General features: G+C 58.9%; 1 protein-coding gene across 2 annotated transcripts; it reads left to right on the plus strand.

Annotated features, from left to right (window-relative positions):
• The first annotated feature begins 2,097 nt into the window (after positions 1 to 2,097).
• Positions 2,098 to 17,811, plus strand: LOC103823117 (protein O-GlcNAcase-like). Of its 2 annotated transcripts, XM_018923159.3 has the most exons (17): positions 2,098 to 2,540; positions 4,230 to 4,281; positions 6,215 to 6,312; positions 7,376 to 7,506; positions 8,324 to 8,495; positions 8,978 to 9,076; positions 9,790 to 10,074; positions 10,170 to 10,292; positions 10,761 to 12,127; positions 12,204 to 12,378; positions 13,361 to 13,417; positions 14,319 to 14,404; positions 14,628 to 14,732; positions 15,898 to 15,989; positions 16,442 to 16,634; positions 16,704 to 16,875; positions 17,107 to 17,811. In XM_018923159.3, exons 1-17 carry the CDS (start codon positions 2,501 to 2,503, stop codon positions 17,241 to 17,243), a joined length of 3,384 nt encoding a protein of 1,127 aa, XP_018778704.2. In that variant the 5' UTR covers positions 2,098 to 2,500; the 3' UTR covers positions 17,244 to 17,811. The 2 variants fall into 2 exon arrangements, with proteins under 2 accessions (XP_018778704.2, XP_050830055.1); XM_050974098.1 differs by lacking the exons at positions 2,098 to 2,540; positions 4,230 to 4,281; positions 6,215 to 6,312 and having other exon boundaries at positions 7,399 to 7,502.
• Positions 17,812 to 17,883: the final 72 nt, after the last annotated feature.

Raw genomic sequence — 17,883 nt, forward strand, 5'->3', positions numbered from 1 at the left:
CCCGAAAAAGGACCCCGTTAACAGAGGATTAACCCTTAAAAGCAACAGCCTGTTGCATATTCATATACCTCATCCATGATGCGTAAATTCCATTCAAACCCAGGATTCTGGCTGGGCAGTGTCAGCTTCTTCCTCTGAATCCTGACGGCTCTTCAGGGCTGAGTGTGGCAGGAAGAAGTTCCGATAATGGACCAATAAATTCCTTTTCTCTGAAAGATTCAGGTGTTCTGTGTCTGCTATCTCACTGCAAGTCCTCTCTTTAAAATAATGTCTTACATAGCATAGTTTCTATTTTAACATTATGTTATAATCTAAAACTGTATTTAACACACTACTTAAGAAAATTAACACAGCATCACTTTCTAACATAACACATACAATATTCATTTTCATATTTGTGAAAAGCCAATCATAAAATACACATTTTTCACAGAGGGCAATATGGGAGGTGGACAAGGGATAGGTGAGGTTTCACAGGACAGGAAAAAGGAGGGATGTCTTTGACAGGAGAGAAAATTAACTGGAGGACTAGGGGCTGCTTACCTCAAGCTCATAGATCAGGAAAATTGTGGAATAGGCAGGTGCTCCCAGAGAGAGCAGAGAAGGCAAAGTATCACAGCAAACACCAGTGTATGCACAGCCCTGTACAATTCCATTCTCTGACTGTCTTTATAGGCAGGGTAATGCCATCCATACCTCATGCCATGTCCCTGGGCACCGAGGCCACTCCAGGGCACTGGGCTGCTCCCTGTACTGTCCTTGTCATTGCTGGCCAGCCTGCCCCAGAAGAATCCTGCAGGGCCAGACTTGAGTCCAGCATTCCCAGCTGCAGGTGGGCCAGGTGAGGCTGTGAGGCAAAGAACAAGGACAAGCACAGCCTGTGCCCAGCACACCCAGCGTGGATGAGCCAGCCTGGTGGCACTCTGGTGGCACTGGGACCCTGCCAGCTCACTGCTGGTCAGGCACTCTTGGGCTTCTTGCTGCTCTGATGGACCAGGCACCATGACTTGGTTTCCTGACACAACATAAACCTGCAAAGGGAAGAGGGAGAAGCCACAGATCCTGGTTTTCCAGGCTCTGATCTCCATTTCTCCACCTGTGGTTTTGATGAAACGGCTGCAGGTGGGGAGAGCTGCCAGGGCAGCTTTGCAGCGCCTGCATGGATGCAGGGGTGACCCTCTGCACTGTCCTGGCTTCACCCTCACACTGGCATGGTAACAAAATTGTGCTGGTGTCCTGGTTTAGGAATGACATTCCCCAGTTAAGTGCTCACATTAGAACATCCCAGACCAATTGCTCACAGCCCTCCCCTTCCCCGAGGCAGGACGGAGAGGAGAACTGGAGGCACAAAAAGCAAAGATCACCCAGGCTGAGATGGGAGCAACGTGCTAGAAACAGCAATGGGATGTAACCACAGCAATAGCAATAACAGAGTGTACGAGACAGATGAAAGATCAGACCACAAACCCGGGCAAAATAATGACATCAACAAACAGGCCCAGTGGTCTGAAAAAGAGCAGAATGACTCGGTGGTGTCAGACAGCCCGGCCCGTGTGTAGGCAGGGGTCTGTGATGTGCAGCTGCAGGACAGGGAACTCACGAGTGCCAGCACATCTGCAGAGCACAGCCCGCGGGACAGACGAGCTCAGAGCAGGGGCACAAGGCGAACAGCCTGACACAGGTGAGTCCCCTGCACGGCACACGGGCCAGCCCGATGGCACGGACCGGGCATCGCACCCTCGGCCTGGCATGAGGGTGTGCCAGGGCAGGCGCCAGCTCGGTGGTGAACACAAGGAGATGATGGCACTCCCCCCCTCTGGAACAGCTCTGGAGCTGTGGGAAGCTTCAAAGGCGGGAGAAGGAAGTGTTGCACCGGGAGGACCCTCCGCGATTGGGGACGTGGGGACCGGGGCTGCCGTGGGCACCGGGCGGGGTCCCGGTGCCCGGCAGAGGCGGGGTCTCCGCTCCGCGGGCTCCGAGACTGCGGCTCAAGCATCGCCTCCCGGGGGCTCCGCACGGATTTCGGGAATCCCCTCCCCGCTCCGCCCCGCGGCCCCACCCGCGGAGCCGCCCCCTGCGCTGCGGCGAGCGCGTCCCGCGGCGGGGGCGGGCGGTGGAGCCGCCCCTGCGCGAAGCTCTCCGCGCATCCTTCCATCCCCTCCCGCGAGCCCTGCATCTCACAGCAAACATTCCATCCCTCCGAGCATCCTTCCATCCCCCAGCAAACATTCCACCCCTCTGCGCATCCTTCCATCCCCCTGCGCACCTGCCATCCCTTCCCGCACACACTTCATCCTCCCCGCGCATCTTCCATCCCCCCCGCGCATCCTTCCGCGCACTCCTTCAACCCCCGCTCCCCCTCCATCCATCCCCCAAGCACTCGTCCGTCCCTCCGCGCACTCCTCCATCCTCCCGCGCATCCCCCGCGCATTCCTCCATCCCTCCGTCCTTCCGCGCACCCTGCCCTGTCCGCGGCCGCCAGGGCCGCTCCTGCGCGGGGATGGCGGAGCGGCCGCGCTTCCTCTGCGGCGTGGTGGAAGGTAGGTCCCTCCGGGGCTGCGGCTGGGGCCGGTGCCCGACCCGCCCGGGCGTTTCGGGGCTGTTCCGATTCACCCGAAGTGAAGCGGGGTCAGGAAGGGTCCCAGGCTGGGGGGGAGGTGCGACTGGGGGCCTTCACAGCCCCCCATCTCTGCCAGGGGGCTGGACCAGCACCTCCCCAGCAGAGCCAGAGGGGCACAGGGAGCTCTGCTCGGCCTCCAGAGCTCCACACGAGGTTCTTGGCTGCCCTGGACTCCGGGGCACTCCCCGGTGTGCCCACCCTGCCCATGGGGCAGCCATGCCCCTGTGCCCACAGCTGGCCAGGGAGAGCTCTGTGCTTCTCCCTCCCCACATCCCCAGCTCCCTCTGGAGCTGAGCAAGGCCTGGCAGAGCCATCTGCCCTCCTGCTGGCAGCACAGCCCCCCTGTGAGGGGCACTGCCCTCTGCCCCACCTGAGAGGGAGCAGGAGCACCGTGCAAATGAATGCAAAACAAACAGGAAATGCAGGGGTGGGGAAACTGGCATGATTCAGACGTGAATCACTGATGTAGTAGAGCTGACCTGGGAAAGAGGACAGGGATGATGCTGGCAAATCCATTCCAGGAGAGCACTGCTGGCAGGGCTGAGTGGCCTCCTTGCCAGCCCACGTCAGCTCACAGTAGCACGTGCTGTGAAAGTGTCACTTGCAGGGGCCATACAGGGACTCTGGGGACCTCGCTGGGATCTCAAAATAGCAAATTATTGACCACAGAAATAACTTTATTTGGGTGAAATGTTTGTTAGCATTCTCAAGTGGTCACAAATTTGGCCCTGTGCACGGTGGGGGATGGATAGCAAAGTGACCTTATATTCTTTCAAAGTATGTGGAATAACCATGTAGGTGTTCAGGCAGGTAGAAAATCTGTCTGCAGAGAGAAGACAGATGGAGAGTGGGTGTTGCTGTGGTGCAAACCCCCTCATCATTGTCCAGGGCTGGTGCTGGGGGCTGCAGGGTGGGCTCCTGCCAAAGGGAGCCAAGGGAATGAGGGCAGATGGGCTCTGGGACATTCAGGTGCTTTGGGAAATGCAGGTGACACTGGCCTCATGGAGAGCTGGTCCTTTCTCCCAGCTTGATGGAGCCAGTGCAGCCTGCACCACCCAGTTTTGGGAATGCTGTCACTTCCCAAGTATCTGCTGCCCTTGGCCCTGACTGCTGGAAATTGCAGTGATAGGCTCAAAAGTTGCTCACGATGCAGAGAGAAAGCAGGGAGATACCTTGATGGTCAATTGTCATCACTGTCCAAGACAGAATGGATTTTCTGTGAGACTTCACGTTGCATCTGCCAGATCTTGGAGGGAATTTAAGTGGCTGAAGGTTTTCTGCTAAATCTCAGGTCTGTGCTGGGACTCTGACAGGTTCCCTTTAACCTGCACTTCGAGGAGCTGTCAAATCTGCATTTCTCCAGACCCATTTATCAGCCTGTCCCAGGAGAAGGGGTTTGTGTCCCTCTGGATTCCTTTCTCCCTGGCTTTGCAGACAGCTCTGCACCTCCCAGATCTTCCTACATGCAGAAATAGGAAAGGCCCTTCCCTGGAAGTGATCCCAAAGGCAGAATGGGTGCTGCATGTCTAGCAGTGCATCTCTGCCTTCAGAGAGACTGTTCCAAGGCACTTCCCAACTGCATTTGGCCTTTTTCCCCTCCCTTTTACAGGTTTCTATGGGAGACCCTGGTCAATGGATCAGAGGAAACTTCTCTTCCAATGGCAAGTACCCGGAATTTTCCTCTCTAGCGGCGTGGGTGGCAGCCAAGGGACCTCATGCTGGCAGTGTCCCCCTGTCCCGGCGCTCTCACGGCCCCGGGAAGGATCCGCGCTCGGCCGGGCCGTGGGTGCGGCGGGACGGACGGACAGACGGACGCGGGGCCGGCAGGTGGTGCTGGGGCTCCACACATCCCGCTGCATGGTGCAGATGGGAAGACCAGAAACACAGACAAAACACAGGCTAGAGTCCCGTTTCTCCAGAGCGAAAAGACATTTTCTCCGTGGGAATTGTGAATTATTCTGCCATCCAGTGATGCAGTGAGGATTCAGAGTTGATCTGCACTAATGAAAGGAGTGAGAGAGAGGTGGCTTTACAAACAAACTGTGGGGCTGCAGGTAGATAAACCCAGATATTTGAAAAAAGCAATAGGAGTAACCACAAATTCCATAGGAATTCCACTAATTGACACAGACTGCTGCTCACCCAAGGCCGTGCTAAATTCCTGGACTTGGAGAAAAAGAACAGAGACACAAAGAAAAAGAAGGGAGGGGGGGAATGCACATTGGAAGGGGGGGGGGTCTGTATTAGGTGATTTGGGAAGTCTGTGCCTCTCAAGTACCTCAACCAATAGGGAAAGAGAGAGGGAAATATGGCTGGGAAATGAATAAAAAGGAGGCTGCATCCTCTGGCAATTTGAGAGACCCCAGGGTGATGCCACCTGCAGCAAGCCAGGACAACAGGTGGGCATTTCCAGCCAGCCCAGGCTCGCTGGAGCCAGTGGGAATGGAGGGCATCACTCCACCCTGAGCACAGCTCTGTCCTGAGGCTGCCATCCCCTGCCGTGGGTGGCCCTGCTGTGTCCCTGTGAGCCCCCATGCATGTCTGTGTGTCACCCTGAATCCCTGTGACAAAGGGATGTGCTCAGGGTCTGTCCCTGGGACAGGAGTTTTCTGTGCAGCTCCTCTCCAAGAGGCTGCTGCCCATGCAGGGGCCAGCAGTGGGGAGAGCTGCACAGGGCAGGACCTGCCACCAGTGACCTGCCACCAGTGACCTGGGGCTCTGCAGGGCCTCCTGTGGGCAGTGCAGTGGTGACAGTGTGGGCAGTGACAAGTGTAATTAAGGAGCAGAGTGCAGGGACAGAACTCACAGAATTCCCAGAATGACCAGGTTGGAAGAGACCTCCAAGATCATCCAGTCCAACCCAGCCCCAACACCCCAACTGAACCCTGGCACCCAGTGCCACATCCAGGCTTTGTTAAACACATCCAGGGATGGGGACTCCACCACCTCCCCAGGCAGAAAATTCCAGAACTTTATCACTCTGTCTGTAAAAAACTTTTTCCTGCTCTCCAGCCTGTATTTCCCTGGGTGCAGCTTGAGGCTGTGTGCTCTGGTTCTGTCAGTGCTGCCTGGAGAAAGAGCCCAGCCCCAGCTGAGCACAGGCACCTTTCAGGGAGTTTTAGAGAGTGATGAGGGCACCCCTGAGTCCCCTTTCCTCCAGACTGAGCACCCCCAGCTCCCTGAGATACAGGTCCAGAAAATGGAAGGAAAAGAAGCTGTGATGTTGTAAAGCACCTCAGGAATGAGAAGGTCTTGCCTGGTGCTGCACTGGGATGTGTTCACATGGTGGCACATGAGGGTGACATGTCCACTGGTATTTTTCTTATCTGGAAAGAAACAAAATAAGGGACTTTTATCACGAGATACCTGAAGTGCTTTCTACTCTGTTCACCGAGGGGAAATGTGAAACATTGTCTGCTGAGGAGGATAAATAAAACCAAATTAATATATCAGATGCCTTCCATACAGAAGTGCCCAAAGAGGGGGGTGTCTGCCCTCCCAGGGGGCACACCCTGCTGGTGTGTGACACAAACCTAGAGCTGACATCTCTGTCACCTTGTGGAGCCTGGCTGATTCCTTTCTCTCCCTGCACAGGCTGCAGCACCGAGGGCTGAACTGCTACATGTATGCACCCAAGGATGAGCTGAAGCACCGGCTGCTCTGGAGAGAGCCCTACACAGAGCATGAGGCAGGTAGCGGCTCTGCTGGGCCCCTTGGGGGGCTGCAGCCATCCCAGGTCCCTCAGGGCAAAGCATGGGCTGTGTCCCAGCTATTTCCATCCTGCCAGGACCCTGCCCATTGCTGGGAGGCCCCCAGACCATGCCAAGGGCAAGAAGACTCCCAGACCGTGCCCATCATGGGGAATTGCCAAAGGGACCAGCCAGCTTCCCTGTGGGTCTCAGGCAATGTGCTTGAGTATAGCCAGGCCCACACCCTTGTCAAAAGTCCTCTGTGTCTTAAGAGAGTGGAAATGGCCCTCCCAGAGCCTCTCCCCTCCCAATGACCTCAGCTCCTTCCTTTCACAATCCTGGGGTCCACTCTCTCTCCACCCATTGTCCTGCTCCATCCCCTATTCCCCTGTCCTGCTTGATCTTTTGTTTCCTTCCATCCCTTGTCCTGCTCAATCCTTTTTCTCCCTCCATCCCTTGTACCCCTCCATCCCTTGTACCCCTCCATCCCTTGTACCCTCCATTCCTGGTCCTATTCCATCCCTTGATCCTGCTCCATCCTTTGTTCCCATCCATCCTTTATTCCCCTTCATTCCTTGTTCCATTCCATCCCTTATTCCCCTCCATCCCTTGTCCCTCTCCATCCTTTAAACCCCTTTATCCCTTGTACCCTCCATTCCTTGTCCTATTGCATCCCTTGTCCTTCTCTATCCTTTGTTCCCCTCCATCCCTTACTCTCCTCCATCCCTTATTCCCTTCCATTCCTTATTCCCTTCCATCCCTTTTCCCTCTCCATCCCTTTTCCCTCTCCATCCCTTTTCCCCCTCCATCCCTTACTCTCCTCCATCCCTTCTCCCCTCCATCCCTTCACCATCCCTTGTCCTGCTCAATCCCTTATCCCCCTCCACCCCTTATTCCCCTCCATTCCTCCTTCCATTCCATCCCTTGGTCCTGCTCCATCCTTTGTCCCCCTCCATCCCTTCATCCCCCTCCATCCCTTCATCCCCCTCCATCCCTGGTTCCCCCACCCCTGTCCCTCTCCCCGGTGCCTCCCAGCTCTCACAGGTCCCCTGTGCTCTGTCCCCAGCCCGCATGCGGTCTCTCATCCAGGCTGCCCAGGAGCAGGGGGTGGAGTTTATTTTCGCCATTTCTGCTGGCCAGGACATGGTGTTTTCCAGCGCTGGGGATCGCCTCCTGCTGCAGCAAAAACTCAGGCAGGTACCGTGGGCCGTTCCTTCATCCCACTGCTCCCAGGCCAGGGGCACACGTGCCTATGTGTGCCCTCTGTGCCCACCCACATGTGTGTATGTGTGGCCCCTGTGCCCACCCACCCGCATTTATGTGTGCCCCTGGGCCCACCCACATGTGTGTAGTGCCCCCTGTGCCCACCCCCGTGTGTATGTGTGCCCTCTGTGCCCACCCACCCGTGTTTATGTTTGGCCCCTGTGCCCACCCACATGTGTGTATGTGTGCCCCCTGTGCCCACCCACATGTGTGTATGTGTGCCCCCTGTGCCCACCCCCGTGTTTATGTGTGCCCCCTGTGCCCACCCCCGTGTGTATGTGTGCCCCCCGTGCCCACCCACCCGTGTTTATGTGTGCCCCCCGTGCCCACCCACCCGTGTTTATGTGTGCCCTCTGTGCCCACCCACATGTGTTTATGTGTGCCCCCTGTGCCCACCCCATGGGCTGCTGTGGGGCTGTGAACCCCTCCTGCTGCTCTGGGCTGCCCAGTGACCAATGTGCTGTCCCTGTCACTGTGACAGGGAGCTGAGGGCTCCATGGGTGCCTGACTGGGGGCAGGAGAAGGAGCAGCCAAGCCCCAGAAGTTGCTGGGCAGCCCAGAGGGTGGCACAGGCTGGAGCAGAGCCCCGGGGAGGGCAAAGAGCTGCTGGCATGGTGGGGTTGCTCCGTGGGCAGCTCCTAGTCCCTTGGCAGGAGCTGCCCCCTGCTGTGCTGTGCCCAAATGCCCCTCTGGAGCCCCCTGGGGCTCTCTGCTGCCCGGGGGTCCCAGCAGCCCCTGTCTGTGCCCACAGGTGGCTGCCATGGGGTGCCGCTCCTTCGCGCTGCTCTTCGACGACATCGACCCCTGCATGTGCCAAGCTGACAGAGATGTCTTCCCCTCCCTGGCACAGGCTCAGGCCTCTGTGGCCAACGAGGTGTACCAGGAGCTGGGCCAACCCTCAGTCTTCCTCTTCTGCCCTACAGGTAGTGCCTGCAGCCCTGCAGCCCCAGCTGCCCAAAGTGGGGAGCCCCCTCAGACTGGGGTGCCCTTTGGCTGCACCCCTGTCCCTGCTGAGAGCTGAGTGCCCTGGCGGCCCCCACAGCTCCCCCAGGGCTCCTCACCCTCCCAGGGGAGCTCTGGCCATCTCAGGACTAGACTAGAACTAGTCCATGATCCCAGCAGCTCCTGCCAGCCTTGTCACCCTCCCAGGGGAGCTCTGGCCATCTCAGGACTAGACTAGAACTAGTCCATGATCCCAGCAGCTCCTCCCAACCTCCTCACCCTCCCAGGGGAGCTCTGGCCATCTCAGGACTAGACTAGGACTGGCCCATGATGCTGGCAGCTCCTCCCAGCCTTGTCACCCTCCCAGGGGAGCTCTGGCCATCTCAGGACCAGCCCATGATCCCAGCAGCTCCTCCCCTCGTGGTCCCCAGCTCTCAGGGGATGCTCTGTGCTCTCTCCCCAGAATATTGCAGCTCCCTCTGTTCTCCCAGCCCCAGCCAGTCCTGCTACCTGCAGACCATTGGCCAGGAGCTGCTCCCAGGGATTGCTGTCATCTGGACAGGTGAGCCAGGACCAGCTCTGGGTGTGTGCCTATCCAAACAGGCTGGCCCCTGTGGCAGGGAGAAATGATGATGAGGAGGAGGACTCCACTCCAGACTCCTGGAGTTCTGATAGGACTCCACCTATCAGAAGGCTAATTAATTACTTTATTATACTATATTATTCTATATTCTATTACACTATGTTACATTACATCTAAACTGAATCTGCCAAGCACTCAGCTGCACACAACTGCAAAGAATCTGTGACTGTCACACACACACACCTGGCCCTGACAGGCCAAGGAAACAAAACCCCATCACTGTGGGTAAACAATCCCCACATTGCATTCTACTTTGGCACAAACACAGGCACAGCAAATAAGATAAAAATTGTTTTTCCTTTCTCTGAGGTTCAGAGAATGTGAAACCCAGAAATATTCTTGGGGAGAATTGTGCCTTGCTTTTCCCTGGGAGGAAAAATATGGCTACATGTGACCACGTGCAGTGTCTGCAAACCCTGTGGCCACAGGCTGTCCTGGGAGGGCCACCAGCAAGTGACCTCACTGTGGTGCCTCACCCTGGGCTCTGCAGGGAGGGCTTTGAGCTGGGGCTCTGCTCTCCTCACTGGGGAGCATGGCTCTCGTGACCACAACCTCATCTCCATGTCCCTGTCCTTGCTGTGTGTCTGTGCTGGGCCCTGTGCCCTCTGTGTGTCCCTGCCCTGGTGGCCCAGGCCCCAAGGTGGTGTCCCAGGAGCTGTCAGCAGAGCTGCTGGAGGAGGTGGAGGCTGTCCTGAAGCGCCGCCCCGTCATCTGGGACAACCTCTACGCCAACGACTACGACTGCAGACGAGTCTTCCTGGGCCCCTACATGGGCCGAGCTCCTGGCCTCATGTCCAGGCTCCAAGGGCTGCTCCTCAACCCCAACTGTGAGCTCCAGGCCAACTTCATCCCCATCCACACCCTGGGCACCTGGTTTGGGAGCGAGCTGGGGAGCTGTGCCCACGCTGAGCATGCAGGTACCTGGCACCCGTGCCCAGGCAGCTCTGTGCCTGCCCAGCCCTGCAGCTTTCCTGCCCAGGGCTGCCCAGGCTGATGAGCTGCAGTTCCTCAGGAGTGGAGGGAGCCCTGGGGGAGAGCCAAGGAGCTCAGGATGGAAGCTACAGCCCCCAGGAAGCCTTGGAGCTGGCACTGCGGGACTGGGTGGCTGAGATAAACCAGCAGGCCTTGGAGCCAGGTACATGGATTTGCATGAGCAGCATCCCTCCATCCCTGCCTGGAGGGCTGGATCAGCTCTGCCAGGAGCTCAGTGGGTGGGGGGTGAGGAGCCCACCCTGCCCATCAGGAGGGTCTGGGGCTGGTGTGGCAGCAGGGCTGTGCATGCCATGGTGGGCAGGTGTGGGTGTCCATCCTGCCGTGCTGCCCCGTGGGTGCTCCTGCCATGGCCTCAGCCTGGAGAGGCCTTCCTTGGCTGGCAGAAGCAGAGCCTGGGCCAGCTCTGGAGGAAGAGGTCAGCCAGGGGTGAGCTTGGTTGTTTTGCAATGCTTCCTTCTGCAAAGCCACAGCCTCACCAGCCCTGGGGGCCTGAACTCGAGCCCAGGGTCCTGGCAGCTCAGGGGTGGAGGTCCCTGGCACTGTCCTGCCCCGTGGGCAGCAGTTTCCATGCAGGTGCCAAAGGAGCTTCCCTCGTGTTCCTTTCTGGCAGGAGGAAGGACTCCAGGACACCCCAGTGTCAGCCTCAAGGGAGGACCAAAGCTGCAGCCTGGCACAGCAGGAGGACAGGAGGGCACTCCTGACCCTCAGCCCCACCACTCTGCTCCTGCTGGGACAGACCAGCACAGCCCTGAGCCCTGTGCAGTGGCACCAGAGGAGAGGTGCAGGGAGGTGACCTCAGAGCCTGAGGAGGACAATGGGAACAGGACACCCACTGGCCATCAGCAGAGCCCTACCAGGGCTGGGGACCAGCTCAGCACAGGGAGCTGTGAGCCCCCCTCTGCTCTGCCCAGGGTGGCTGGGAGTGCCCAGTCTGCAGGAGTCCCAGTGGCCACCAAGACCCTCCCCAGCCCAAGCCCCACCACGAGCTCCAGCAGTGGGGCCAACACCAGTCAGAACATTTCCCTGCCCACCAGTGATGCCAGGACAGGGGTTGGCAGCCCCATCCAGTCTCCCAGCAGCACCCAGCCTGAGGCCATCAGGACTGATGTGCCCCAGACACCCCCAGGACCTGGGGCGAGTGCCAGCCCTGGTGCCCCAGCCCCACTGAGTGATGAGGTTGGTGCAAGCCCTGGTCCCATGGCACCAGTGACCCCAGAGGAGGCTGGGCCTGGCCCCATGGCACCACTGCCCCCCAAGGAAGCCACAACCAGCCCCACAGGACAGGTGACCCCAGAGGAGCCCAGGACCAGCCCCATGGCACCAGTGACCCCAGAGGAGGCTGGGTCTGGCCCCATGACCCCCAAAGATGCCAGGACCAGCCCCACAGCAAAGATAACCCCAGAGGAGCCCAGGACCAGTCCCATAGCACCAGTGACCCCAGAGGAGGCTGGCTCTGACCCCATGACCTCCAAGGAGGCCAGGGCCAGCCCTACATCCCAGGTGACCCCAGAGAAAGCTGAGTCTGGCCCCATGGCCCCCAAGGAGGCTGGGTCTGGCCCCATGGCCCCCAAGGAGGCTGGGTCTGGCCCCATGACCTTCAAGGAGGCCAGGACCAGCCCCACATCCCAGGTGACCGCAGAGGAGGCCAGGACCAGCCCCACATCCCAGGTGACCCCAGAGGAGGCCAGGACCAGTCTCACAGCACCGATGACCTCAGAAGAGGCTGAGTCTGACCCTATGGCACTGATGACCCCAAAGGAGGCCAGACCCCACCCCACAGCACCAGTGACCCCAGAGGAGGCCGTGTCCAGCCCCACAGCCCCACTGACCCTGGAGGAGGTGCGGATGCTGGTGGAGCTCTTCTACCTGCCCTACCACCACGGGGCTCTGGCACAGCAGCTCCTGGAGCACTTTCGGTGGCTGCGAGCAAACAGCCTCAGCGTGGGGGTCCCGGCCACGGCTCCTGATGCCTGCGGGGTAAGGCTGCTCCTGGAAGGTGGCTGCGGTGGCTGGTGTGTCCCCCAGGTGGCTGACGGGCGGTGTGTGTCCCCAGGGCACGCGGTGGCGGGGCCGGGCTCAGTCCTTCCAGCTGCTGTGCGCTCGGACGTGCCGCCTGCACAGCCGCTTGGTCAGCACGGCCAGCAGGGCGCTGCTCTACGACCTGCACCCCTACCTCTGGGACATCCGAAACTTGCTGCTGGCAGCCAGTGCCTTCGTCCTCTGGCTGGGTACGTGGCTGATGCCTGCCCCTGCCATTCCTGCCAGACCAAACCAGCTCTGCCATTCCTGCCAGCCCCTGCCATTCCTGCCACTCCTGCCATTCCTGCCAGCTCCTGCCATTCCTGCCAGCCCTGCCATCCCTGCCATTCCTGCCATCCCTGCCATTCCTGCCAGCCCTGCCAGCCCCTGCCACTCCTGCCATCCCTGCCATTCCTGCCAGCCCCTTGCAGCCCCTGCCATTCCTGCCAGCCCCTGCCAGCCCCTGCCACTCCTGCCATTCCTGCCAGCCCTGCCATTCCCTGCCAGCTCCTGCCATCCCTGCCATTCCTGCCATCCCTGCCACCCCTGCCATTCCTGCCAGCCCCTTGCAGCCCCTGCCATCCCTGCCAGCCCCTGCCAGCCCCATCACACCTCTCTAAACCCAGCCATGTCAGAGTATAGTATTTGAAGGCAACCCCCAACAAATGATGAGGAGGACACCTCCTTATCAGAAGGCTAATTAATTACTTTATTATACTATATTATTCTATACTATATTACATTACATCTAAACTGAATCTGCCAAGCAGTCAACCCCGCACACAACTGCACAGAATTTTGTGACTGTCACACACACACACTTGGCTCTGACAGGCCAAGGAAACAAAACCCCATCACTTTGGGTAAACAATCTCTATATTGCATTCTACTTTGGCACAAACACGGGCACAGCAAACGAGATAAGAATATTCTTGGGAAGAATTGTGCCTTGCTTTTCTCTGTGAAGAGAAATATGGGGCTACACCAGGCACCAGGACCCTGCAGCACTGGGGCACACCTGGTGCTTGTTCTCTTCCCCAAGAGGGAGGTGGAGGTGTCTGGGACCCAGCCCAGAGATGTGGGGTTCTGGTGTGCAGCTGGTAGTGCCAGGGTCCCCACTGGAGCCCACCCCCCCTGACATTTTCTGCTGCTGCCCCGTGTCCTGTGCTGACCACCTCGCCTCCTTTGCAGATGGTCACCTCCTCTGCGACCCTGACCCCAAGGGCACCTGGGGGAGCTGCTTTGGCTGTAAGTATGGGCACTGCCCTGGCTCACCCACCTGGCTGGGGGGTCTGGCTGCTGCCCCCCATCACCTCCAGCCCACAGCAGCAGCCAGCACTCACCATCTGTGGCATTCACATTCTCTGAACAGAGAGAGAGAGAGAGATAATTCTCTCTCAAAGTTTTTTTCCTGGAGAAGCACAGAGAGAAGAAGAGAAAACAATTCGTAGCTCTACTTGCTGCTCCTGTTGTTTTTGCACATGTGGAATGTGTTAGGGAGGTTATTTACCTGAAGGGATTTGGTAATTGGCTTCTGCTACGAATTGTTTTCTCCTCTCCTCTCTGTGCTTCTCCAGGAAAAAACCTGTGAGAGAGAATTCTTTCTCTCTCTGTTCAGAGAATGTGAATGCCACAGCCATCAGGCTGCCCTTCCCCACACTCTGCCTGCAGGAATGGCCCTGGGAACACTGCCAGGGAGGGAGCAGATCTTCACCATATCCCACAGCCATTTCTAGGATATGGTTCCTCAGCTCTTTTATCCCAAAGACCCCTTAGCGTGTGTGGAAAAAGGGTTCTGGGAGCAGCAATGCCCTGGGTGAGAGGTGGGGCTGTTTTTTGAATGCCTGTGTATCACTTTGCTCAGTTTTCCTCTGGTTTAGGGCTCCCTGGTTGCTCTGGGGGCCTTGTGACCTCTTTCAAAGCAAGAACTGTTACCAGGTGATGACCTGAGCTGGTCCCCAAGATCAGAGTGAGAAGGAGCCGTGTGCCTGGAGCCCCTTCCTTGGGGAAGCAGCATTCAGGGCACATTCTCACCATCCTGGGCTGCACAGCTGGGGAGCAGCTCCTTGGAGCTGTGGCAGAGGCTGAGCTCCCCCTGCCCAGCAGCTTTTTGTTCACCTCCCGTGTGTTCATCTCCTGCTGCTTCCAGGGTGCCAGAGTGTCAGTGCCCCGATGCTGCTGGGGAGGGACGCCGAGCCCTGGGCACGCCGTGGGGGCCTCTTTGGAGAGCTGCAGGTGAGAGTGGATCCCTCCCTCTCTCTGGGGCTGAGGTGAGAGTGGGAAGTCACCATCCCAACCCTGCTGCTGAGCTGCTGCAAACTCAGGAAGGCAGAGCTGCCCTGGGTCTCTGCACCTCAGCTGTGGTTCCTGGGGTTTCAGGAGTCTCAGAGCCTTTCTCCTGCTGCCTCCAGGATGAGGTTTGGAGCCAGGATGAGCTGATGGGCTGTATCTGTTCCAGGCACTGCTGCCCGTGGGGAACAGCTGTGACCTCTTCTACCATCCACCCCCGCTCTTCCCGTCCAGCCAGCTGTACCTGCTGCGCCCGCTGCTGCCCCTGGACAAGGTGGGAACTGTGGCATGGAGGGAGGTCCTGCCAGAGCCTTTGTGTGGCTTGTGCTGCCCCTAAAATGATGAGTTACAGGTTCATCTGCTGCTGTCCCCAGGCTGAGCTCCCAGTGTGGGGTGACACAGGTGGGGAGGGTCCTTGTGTCCAGCTCTGCTGAGAGCCAGCTGGTCTAGGGCAGATTTTGGAGCTGTGGTCAGCAGCGTGTCAGAGCCTGGCCTGGAGAATGTGCTGTGGCCTCAGCAAACACACCCCTCTGTGACAGGGGCCTGGGCAGAGCAGGAGGGGGAACCCCCTCAGCCACGGATAAACCAGCACCAGGGCAGGGTTGCCAGGTTGTGGGTGATCTCCAGAGCAGCCCAAATGCTGATCTCCAGCACTGGTTGTGAGCAGATATCAGGAAAAATCCAGAACAGGACAAGTGTGGATGGCAACTTCCTGCAGCCTTCACAAGTCTGCTGCTCTGGGCACTGCCAGAGCCTGTGGGGATCCATCTCCAAATCCCTCCTTCAAACACTCATCCAGTTGATGGGGTGATTCCCTGCTGGAGAGCAGCTGTGACCTGCTTGGTGCCAGCTCTGCTCTGACATCCCTTGATGGGACAGGGAGGGAAAGGGAGAATCTGGATATGGAGGGACAAAATGTTCAAGGTTTGCCATGTACCTGCAGTGAGCACCCCTGTTCCTCACCCTGCTCCTCTCCAGCTCAAGGAAAGGCTAACACCACAAATGCAGCCAGCACAGACACGAGTGCAGCCTCGCTCAGGCTGAACCTTGACAACAACAATGTTGAGAGGAAGAGCCAGCTGAGCCCATCAGCCTGTTGCAGGAACAGGCACAGCAGGGCATGGCCCTGCCTCTGTTTTTGGGTGATCAGGGCAGCCTCCCCTTTCAGGAGCAAGGCTTTTATCAGAATGTTTGCAGCAGCAAACTCAACTGTGACCAGGACATTTGGGGATGTCCTGCTGTGCTCAGGCTCTCTGGAGACCCGAGTTTCAGGGTTGTTTTTGGTGCTCCAGCAGCTGCTCTCGTGATGCCTGACTGGAATGGCAATTTCTGGTTTGAAGGCTGCCTGTGCTGTGGCCATAAGCCCAAGGCCAGCAGAAGGTGGTGGCACTGTGGCTTGGCAGGTACAGCCAGGGCTGACACGGATCTGGCTCTTCCAGGGAGAGCTTTACCGCATGTGCCGGGAGAGTTTGGACTGTGATCCCAAAGTGGCAGAGATCCTCGTGGCCCACCCGGATCTCCTCGGTGACAGGTGAGATGTGGCCCCTCTGAGGCTCCCTCCTGGTGCAGGGCTGGGGACTGAGGAGATGGCCTCTCTTGGCGTCCCTGTGGGGACCAGCACTGCCCCATGGCTGGCAGTGGCCTCACTGGGAGGGACCTGGAGGGACATCCCCATGCTGATGTCCAGCAGGGTCATGGCAGCCACCGTTGTGGATGTCCAGCCTGGATGCTGGAGGCTGCAATGGCTCCCCTTGGTGAGGGGTCTCAAAGGGATGGTCAGTGGGTACTGGGTGTGCTGTCCAGCTGGGGAATGAAGAGAGAGGCTGCTCTGAGGTGTTGGAGGCTGCAATGGCTCCCCTTGGCTGAGGGGTCTCAGAGGGGTGGTCAGTGGGTGCTGGGTGTGCTGTCTGAAGGAGGAGGCTGCTCTGAGGTTTCCCAGGGGCTCCAGGCTCAGCTCAGCCCTGCTCCTGCTCTGCCTGGCAGGCTCCTGGGCAGCTTCCTCAGCCTGAGCCCCGAGTACACCTTTGTGCTGGAGGATGAGGGTGGCCCCTGTGGCTACGCAGCCGGAGCGCTCCACGCCGAAGGCTTCCTGCAGCAGCGAGACAGCAGCTGGCTGCCAGCCATCCGGCACAAGTATCCCCCAGAGCTGGGCACAGGGGGGCCAGCTCTGGGACAGGTGAGGGGACACCTGGAGAGGGGATAGGAGAGGTGGAGGGCGTTCCCTCATTGTGCTTGTCTCCCGCAGGATGCCCTGGAGGAAGCAGTGCTCTTCTTCCACGCGGAGCCGCTGGCGGTGCCCCAGCCCGTGCTGAGGCGCTTCCCCTCCCTGGTACAGCTGGGCACGGCCCCCCGTGTGCTGGACGTGGGGGCCAGTCGCAGCCTGGCCCTCTGCCTGCTGAGTGCACTCAGGGCCAACGGTGAGCATGACCTCCGAGTGCTGCCCTTTATTCGAGTGCTCCCTCACCCACCAGAGCCGGGAGCTGTCCCCTGCTCCCAGGCTCTGTCCCCTCCCCTTGCACTGGGGACGTGCGAGCCTGCGTCTCAGAGCATCACTCTGTGACAAAGGGGCAGGGGAGAGACCGAGCCCCTTATGGAGGGCGTCACTGCGACCCCAGTCCCAGTGCCCTGACCTCTCACCTCCCTTCCAGGGTCACGGGGAGTGTTCTGCCAGGTCAGTGACACCGACCGGCAGCAGCTGAGCTTCTACAGCAAGCTGGGCTTTGTCGCCCTGCCGGTGGCCTGGGGCAGCTCTCCCGGCTCTCAGCTCCTGGGACGACTCCTCTGACAGGGCACAGGGAGGCAGTGCCCCAGGCCAGGCTGGCTCCCAGGCCAGGCTGAGCCCCCCATCCCACCCAGCATCAGCCTGAGCAAGCAGGAGCAGAGGGGCACCTGGAGCAGGCCAGGTACACATGAGAGGGGACATGGGGGCGAGCAGGATGTCACTGGGATGTGTGCAGGGCTGTGAGGTACCTGGGTAGCAGAGAGCTATTTCTGCTGCTCACGGGATTTGGCCACCTCTGTGCCACCCCAGCTGTTGCTGTTTGCTGGGTACCCCGCACCTTTGCTCCTGCAGGAGCTCGTGAGCAGTGTTTAGGTTTGTGGTCCTGGGGCACAGCACGGTGCCCTAGTGCCACGGGAGTGTCCCTGTCATGCAGGCTGGGCTGCCCAGCTCTCTCCATCCCCCATGTGGCCAGAGACTGGGCAGCCGGTGCTGGGGCTGGCTCTCGGCACTGAGGACCTGCTTGTCTGTATGGACTGATCTGGTATGGGATGCGGTGGGGCAGCCTCTATTTTTGTGCCTGGGGCCTGAGGGAAGCGCTGTCCTTGGCAATAAAGCGTTTGCTGGGCTCTCACCATGGCTCATTTCTTGGGGGAAAGTGTTGGGGTGCCAGCACATCCCTCTCGCACCAACAAATGCTCTCATG

The sequence above is a fragment of the Serinus canaria genome, chromosome 4, assembly GCF_022539315.1.
Source record: "Serinus canaria isolate serCan28SL12 chromosome 4, serCan2020, whole genome shotgun sequence".
Lineage (NCBI taxonomy): Eukaryota > Metazoa > Chordata > Aves > Passeriformes > Fringillidae > Serinus > Serinus canaria.